The sequence below is a fragment of the Mastomys coucha genome, unplaced genomic scaffold (assembly GCF_008632895.1).
Source record: "Mastomys coucha isolate ucsf_1 unplaced genomic scaffold, UCSF_Mcou_1 pScaffold11, whole genome shotgun sequence".
Lineage (NCBI taxonomy): Eukaryota > Metazoa > Chordata > Mammalia > Rodentia > Muridae > Mastomys > Mastomys coucha.
The window spans coordinates 12,809,822-12,817,913 of NW_022196893.1; the positions used below are offsets into that span (position 1 = coordinate 12,809,822).

General features: G+C 45.8%; 1 protein-coding gene and 1 long non-coding RNA gene across 2 annotated transcripts in view; one reads left to right on the top strand and one right to left on the bottom strand.

Moving 5' to 3' along the window:
- The window catches only part of LOC116081616, a 4,966-nt gene extending 2,481 nt beyond the window's left edge, over positions 1-2,485 (bottom strand). The window contains exon 1 of the long non-coding RNA XR_004114934.1: positions 2,340-2,485. This is a non-coding gene — a long non-coding RNA (uncharacterized LOC116081616). The remainder of the gene's footprint in view (positions 1-2,339) is intronic.
- Positions 2,486-7,056: 4,571 nt separating this feature from the next.
- Positions 7,057-8,092, top strand: part of LOC116076542 — an 8,292-nt gene continuing 7,256 nt past the window's right edge. Inside the window, exon 1 of the mRNA XM_031350375.1 lies at positions 7,057-7,344. Coding sequence (XP_031206235.1) covers positions 7,135-7,344 — 210 coding nt within the window. The 5' untranslated portion in view covers positions 7,057-7,134. The remainder of the gene's footprint in view (positions 7,345-8,092) is intronic.

An 8,092-nucleotide genomic window follows, 5' to 3' on the forward strand; every position in this document is an offset into this window, starting at 1 on the left:
GACCAGGCTGGCCTTGAACTTAGAAATCCGCCTGCCTCTGCCTCCCAAGTGCTGGGATCAAAGGCGTGCGTCACCACCGCCCATCGTAGCCACTGTTTTAAGGCTGAGTTCCAGACCAACCAGTACTACACAAGACTGTTTCAAAACAAAAATCTGGAGAAATGGCTCAGCAGTTAAGAGCACTGACCGCTCTACTGAAAGTCCTGAGTTCAAATCCCAGCAACCATATGGTGGCTCACAACCATCTATAATGAGATCTGACACCCTCTCTGGTGTGTCTGAAGACAGCTACAGTGTACTTATATATAACAATGAATAAATCTTAAATAAATAAATAAATCTAAAAAAGCAAACAAAGGGTGTATGTGTTTAGACTTAGTGAGATTAACTTCTAAGGAAAGTTTCCTTATCTAGTATTATTAGCCACTGAGTTTAACATTTTTTCCTGAAGTTGACAAGTCTTTAAAAATGAATGAAACAATGGTAGCCAACTATACAAACAAAAAACATTGGTGGGGTGCAATGTTACATCAGTGTAGTTCTAGCACTGGGGAGAAGGAACTATGCAAGTGTGAGGCCAGGCAGAAACACAGTGAACCTGTCTCAAAATACCAAAAAAGAAAACTACTGAATTATACTGAAAACAAAAACCTTTTATGACACAAAAAAATGGAACATTTAAACTCTATATTTTTATTTATTTATTTTGGTTTTCCTAGACAGGGTTTCTCTGTGTATCCCAAGTGCTGGGAGGCTGCAAAACACCTTATTAAAGTTGTAAATTCATCAACTGTGTGCTAGTTGAAATCAGTGGTACATGAAATTATGCAGTGTTTGACTTGCTATTTCTTGCTGGGCGGTGGTGGGGCACGCCTTTGATCCCAGTACTTGGGGGGCAGAGGCCGGAGGATTTCTGAGTTCGAGGCCAGCCTGGTCTACAGAGTGAGTTCCAGGACAGCCAGGGCTACACAGAGAAACCCTGTCTCAAAAAAACAAAACCAAACCAAAAGAAAACTTCAAAAGAGTTGCTATTTCTTAATGTTACTGCTTTGTTATTATACTATACTTTCTAGTTTTGAGTATTAGAGAAACGTTACCACGGACAGTGCATTTGCTATGGTAGCAGCCTCCTGGTTTACTCAAGAGGCTACAAGAATGACTGACCAGCCTCGGTGTGGTACACACCTGTAAGCCCAGCATTCTGGAGGCCAAGGTAGGGAGATCTCACATCCAAAGCCAGAACTCGCCAGTCCTTAAGGGATGCACGTTTGTACTCGAGTCCTACAAGCAACTCGTTGTCCCCATTTCCCAGCCTAGAGTTCACGAAGAGCACGGATTTCAAAACTCTTCACTGATTCAACACTGGCTTAGAAGCAAGCTCTCTCAAACTCTAGACTCCGTCAGTCACTAAACCTCGGTGGTGGGAGCACGAAAACAATCAAAGCAGACAACCCAAGCGCTGGATGAAATCTCACCAGGCCCGAGAGAGCTCAGCCAAGCTAGCTACAACAGCAAACACACCCCAACCCTCTACAAGATTACAGAGTGCAGATGCTCAAGCGTTATCATCCCACGTGCTGCTACCAGGGCCTCCGTTTTCGGAAGCGTCGGTCTCATGGTGGGAGCCTTGCCTGAGCTCCCTTCACATTCCATTTAACCCCGAAATTAAAAGAAGAAGAAAAAAGAGCCTAATCGGACCGGGCGGTGGTGACGCACGCCTTTAATCCCAGCACTTGAGAGGCAGAGACAGCGGATTTCTGAGATCGAGGCCAGCCTGGTCTACAGAGTGAGTTCCAGGACAGCCAGGGCTATACAGAGAAACCCTGTCTCAAAAAAAGAACACCCCCCCCCCCAAAAAAAAGGCCTAATCGGGAAGGCGTGATGGTGCAGACCCTGCGGAGATGCTCTTCCTCAACCCCGGGAGTGGGGAAGACGTGGGTAGTGGTTGACTCGCATCCCGTGATTTCGCCCCACTTTCTAGCGTTTAGAAAGAAAAGAGAGGGAAAAGAAGAGGCTTTCCCATACACTTTCACCATCCCACGTGGGGCAGTCTTCTTCCCTACGCAGCTCCACGCCGCTCCTCTCGCCCCGGCCTCTGGCCACGCCCACGGCTGCAAAGCCGACCCAGCCACAGCGACCTAGGCCCTCGGCTGCCTGCGTTCGCGACTCTGCCGCCTCTGGAACGGCCCCGCGGCCGCCGGAGTTCTAACCCCGGGCCCGGAGGTCCGCCATCGCGGATCGGGCGACATGTCGCACGCGCTACGCCTCCCTCAAGACCGAACCAACAGGGCCCGCGCTCCCCGCGCTCCCCGCGCTCGCGGCCCGACGCGCTCACTCACCATGGCTGCGGTGCGCCGGCCTCGCCGCGACTCGACAACAGCCCGCTTCAGACAGGGACTGAAACGCCGCGCAGAAAAAAAAGGAGCGGAAATCGCTTCGGGAGCCGCAGGAAGCGGAAGTGACGTCACACCGCCCGCTTCGTGACGTCGTCCCGCCCCTTCCGCGGAGGATGCGAGTCATCTTTGGAGAAGGGAGATGAGTTTTTCTGGTTCTACCGGCGTCCTAGTTAGGATCCGCAAAAATTGGGAATAGGATCGGGAAGTGGCACACTAGTACAACGGGCTGTAAGGGTCGCCATTTCATAACCAGGCTTTTTATTTTTATTTTTTGAGCACAGCATGTACCCTTTTCAAAACCCTCCTCTCAGGCCTGGCGTGGTGGCCTGCCTGTCATCCCGGCGCTTGGAGGCAGGAGAATCAGTTCTGGAGAACCGTCAGCTTCGGTTACATAGCGAATTCGAGGACAGCCTGGGTTATATGGGACTTTGTCTTCTGCCTCAAGAAAACAAAATAAGCCGGGCGGTGGTGGCACATGCCTTTAATCCCAGCACCTGGGAATCAGAGGCAGGCGGATTTCTGAGTTTGAGGCCAGCCTTGTCTACAGAGTGAGTTCCAGGACAGCCAGGGCTACACAGAGAAACCCTGTCTCGGGGGAAAAAAAATGAAAAGGAAGAAAGAGAAGGAGGAAGGTTGATGAGAATCCTTGGGCCAAAAGAGAGCACTTGACCTGACAGCTTGTATCCACTACTGACTGAATCATTGTTAGATTAGTGCTGTTCCCATTCCCGCCTTTCTCAGGACCTTCCTCACGCTGAAGCTGGACTTTGGCATCAGACTATGTCTACAAAGTGTCAATATCATGCTGTGCTTCAAAACAGAAGTGGTACTTCCAAGTGAAATGAAGTTGTAGCTGTTGAAGAAGGCAAACAATGAATGAGGACTATAGATCTGATGATTACATGAAGGTTGTGGATCCTGTTGCAATGAAGAATGTTGACCTATAAATTCTGTATGAAATAGAGAACGATGCTTTGAAATATTCTGAGACTTGAAGGATGGTCAAATAGAGTCCTAGTGTGGTTGTAATAAATACTAATAAGCCTATGGATATAAGTCTACCATATAAGATTCTTTTTTTTTTTTTTTGGTTTTTGGAGACAGGGTTTCTCTGTGTAGCCCTGACTGTCCTAGAACTCACTCTGTAGATAAGGCTGGCCTCAAACTCAGAAATCCACCTGCCTCTGCATCCCAAGTGCTGGGATTAAAGGCATGTGCCACCACTGCCTGGCTTATAGTTTTTACTGTTAGTTTGAGGTCTTTAATCTCATCTGTTATATAAAGGATTCGTAGGGAAGGAAGGGCAATTAGAATAAGAATTACAGCTGGTAGCATAGTTCAGATTCTTTCAACTTCTTGGGCATCTGTCGTATTTAGTACTTCAGTATTTAGTATAAGTGAGATGACATGAAGTACTAGGAGCTAATAATACAATCATTAGTGTATAATCATGGAAATTTGTAAGTTCTAGAATGGATGATGTAGCATCTTGTCAGGCTAGTTGGAAGGGAGGGAGAAGTCATGTAGGATATATAGATGTTAATCCATAATTTAACTTTGGCAAAGTCATATAATTAATTTACTAATATCTCAGTCAGGATTTAACTTTGGCAAAGTCATATAATTAATTTACTAATATCTCAGTCAGGAAGACATAAAGGTTATGAGATTGGCTTGAAACCAGTTTTTTTTTGGGGGGGAGTCAAATCTTTCCTTTCGTATTTTACTTTTACATAACTAGGTTCTTCAAATGTGTGATAAGGTAGGGACAGACATGAAGTTATTCTAAGCTTGTTGAGGAATAAGAAACTGAAAATACCTTTCGCTTAGAGGCAAGGGCTTCTCAGTGTATAACATTATGAGGATGGCTATAAGCAGGGTGCAGGGCAGTGGCCAGGGTTGAAGAGCCACCTGGCCTTTTGAATCCCTGTCTTCTGGGGCCATGGCTGGCTTCAAGGAGAAGCTTCTTTCACTAGGGTTCTTTGGTAACAGCAAACAAAAAAACAAAAAAACAAAACAAAACAAAAACCAAACCAAACCAACCAACCAAACAACCCCAAAAACCGAAAAATTCAGAACATCTGATAGAGCTCACTTAGGGGGAGCTAACTAGTTCAAGGACAGAACTATACAGATTTCTTTGTATTGTCAATGTTCTCCAGCCAAAGAACACTAAAATCATACCTCTAATGCTACTGCTTATTCCACTGAGAGACCAAAATCCTCAGGGAACTATGGCCCATGCCTTTAATCGTCTATAAAATGAGTTCCAGGTTAGCCAGTGCTACATAAAAGCGATGGTATAAGGAAGGGTTCGCTGCAAGATTTAGATTTCTTTTTTACCTTTCTGAGACAGTTGAAAGAAATTGGGGTCGCTATGGATTACTTGCTCCAAGGAACATGGATTTTTCTATGACTGGGCAGGTTCCCTCACTCCATCATTCAGGACAGGCATGATACTCGCCATTCCAGAAGAAGAAAGGGACTGGAGAGATGGCTCAGCGGTTAAGAGCTCTGACTGTACTTCCAGAGGTCCTGAGTTCAAATCCCAGCAACTACATGGTGGCTCACAACCATCTGTAAAGGGATCTGATGCCTTCTTCTGGTGTGTCTAAGTCACATACATTAAATAGATAAATAAATAAATAAATAAATAAATAAGTAAATCTTCAATAAAAAAAGACAGAAAGGTTTGCAGAGATGACCAACGTGTTTTACTCCATCTTCCTCTTCCCGAGTTCTCTTTTCTCAGAACCAAACAACTTTTTCTCTGGACTGTTCTGGCATCCTCCTCACTGTTGTCTAGCCAGGACTCCTTCAAAATCATCTGTCTCTGTTTCAGAGAAGGGAGAACTCCACAAAGCAGAGCAGAAGGGTTTACTGTAGTCTTCAATTCTAGAAATGCAATTTCTTTAACAAAGGCCTGACAGCTGTGCCTGTGATCCCAGCACTAAAATGAGACAGAAAAACCAGGTACTAGTGGCAGGGCACACGCCTTTAATCCCAGCACTCTGGAGGCAGAGGCAAGTGGAGTTCCATGAGTTTGAGGCCTGCCTAGTCTACTGAGTGAGTTCCAGGACAGCCAGGACTACAGAGAAACCCTGTCTCAGAAAACCAAAAACCAAACCAAAATGAAAGGAAAAAAAAAAAAAAAAACAAAACAGAAAGAAAGAGCTGGGCAGTGGTGGTGCACGCCTTTAATCTCAGCACTTGGGAGGCAGAGGCAGGTGGATTTCTGAGTTTGAGGCCAGCAATCCTGGCCTACAGTGTGAGTTCCAGGATAGCCAGGGCTACACAGAGAAACCCTGTCTGGGGGTGTGGGGGGAAGAAAGAAACAAACAAAGACAAAAAGCAATAAAAACCAACAAAATCCCCCAGACAGCAGGATTGTTGAGCCAGCCTGGGCTATGTAATGAGTCCTACAGAAATCTCAGAAAAGGGAAAGTAGGGGAGGGGAGAGGAGAGTGAGGGATTTGGAGATACAGTTCTTCCAGAACCTCATATGATATAATGGAGCCTGGCCTACGGAATTTTGCTTTCATGGTCCTCTTACTACCTTATTCAGATAGGATGTAGTGGTGTGTGCCTTTTATTCCAACACTCCAGAGGGAGGCAGATTATTACCAGCTCAAGGCCATCATGATTTACATAGTGAGTTCTAGACAAGCTAGGGGTACCTAGAGATAACCTCTCTCAAAAAAACATTTTTTGTTGTTATTTAATCAGCTGTGTGGTGGTGAGTGCCTATAATCCTGGCACTCAGGCTGAGACAGAAGGATCAATGTGAGTTTTAAGATAGCCTGGGCTGCTGGGCAGTGGTGGCATATGCCTTTAATTACAGCTCTTGGGAGGCAGAGGCAGGAGGATTTCTGAGTTTGAGGGCAGCCTAGTCTACAGAGAGTTCCAGGACAGTCAGGGCTACACAGAAAAATCCTGTCTTGAAAAACCAGAAAGAAAGAAAAAAAGATAGCCTGGACTTTGTAAAAAGATTCTGTCTCAAAATCAAGTAATAGAAACAGAAAAATTGCTGGGCAGTGACAGCTCTTGGGAGGCAGAAGCAGGCGGATTTCTGAGTTCGAGGCCAGCCTGGTCTACAGAGTGAGTTCCAGGACAGCCAGGACTACACAGAGAAACTCTGTCTCGAAAAAAAAAAAAAAAAAGAAACAAAAAAATTTACTATAATTGTTGCCAATGACAGTTTTCCTGTCATGATATGGAGCATTAGAAGCTATTCCTACTGTCTGAATGCATCCAAGTACGCATCAATGAGGTCGGCTTCTAGTATCACCACTGAGCTCCTTTAAACTCAAAGTCTCCCATGTGTTTTTCGAATTTTTGAAGGGCCAAGAGACCATCCTAATCAAGTTATCAGTCACTACTTGGGCAGAGATTTATGGCCCTGAGTCATGAATGAGTCTTCCCTCACTGTCCTGGGAGTAAGTGTGAGCCAAGGTCAGGCCAAGCTGAGCAGACCTGGTTTGTACCCAGCCTGCTGTCTAGCCACTTAACCACACAGAGGCAAAGCACACCAGGTTATAGCTCCTGGAAGAGGGTCCCTCCACCAAGAGCCTCCGAGCTAGAGCTGAAAGTGCAGTGACAGGCAGGCTCCTTTGTGAGGTAACCTGACAGAGGCATTATGAAGTAATAAGTACCCCACCCCAAACTTACTGCACCAGCTACATCAGCCTGTGTTTCCTCCCCACTCCCCCAAACACCATCTACCTGACCTAAGTTTGTCATGTTGCTACTACTTCTGGGAGCCTGTGCTGTGGTAGGTCCATTCCAGGGCCCTGAATGGGAGCCAGTGAGGGACCTCCTGTCCCAGGATCAAAGTTGCAAGGATCCGCAGTGCTGTGGCAATCTGCTTGTCTCCTGCCTCTTTCTGATCTGGCAGATCCAACAGTGTTGGTACAAGTTCTCCAGGACCAGGAAGAAGAATGCCACCAAGGTAAAGGGGGGGGGGCACCTCCTCAGCATCACAATCGTTAGCCACTTGCTACATGGACCATGTTCTGTGTCTTGTGTATCAGAGGTGAATGGAAGAGTGTGGCCTTAAACCCAGGACTCACTCCAGACGCATCTCTTCCTCAATCCACAAACTCATCCCACTTGCAAGTTTTAGGAACCCAACTTGGAAACCATATCTCATATCTGATGACTTCTTTTATTTATTGATTTATTTATTTATTTACTTATTTATTTTTGGTTTTTTTGAGACAGGGTTTCTCTGTATAGCCCTGGCTGTCCTGGAACTCACTCTGTAGACCAGGCTGGCCTCAAACTCAGAAATCTGCCTGCCTCTGCCTCCCAAGTGCTGGGATTAAAGGCATGCGCCACCACTGCCCAGCTATTTTTTTTTTAAAGATTTATTTAAGTACCTGTCTTTAGACACACCAGAAGAGGGCACCAGATCTCATTACAGATGGTTGTGCGTTACCATGTATTGCTGGGATTTGAACTCAGGACTTTTGGAAGAGCAGTCAGTGCTCTTAACCATCTCTCCAGCCCATCTGATGACTTCTGGAAACCTTACTACAGCACCTGGGCAGAGCCTTCATGTAGATCTGGGTCATGGTGGCAGCTGTCTGCTTTTGCCTGGTATGACCTTCCTTTTCCTTTTAAAAAAGTAAAAGATGGATATTTCATTCCTTCTTAAAAGGGGGAACCAAATACCCACGGAAGGAGTTGCAGAGATT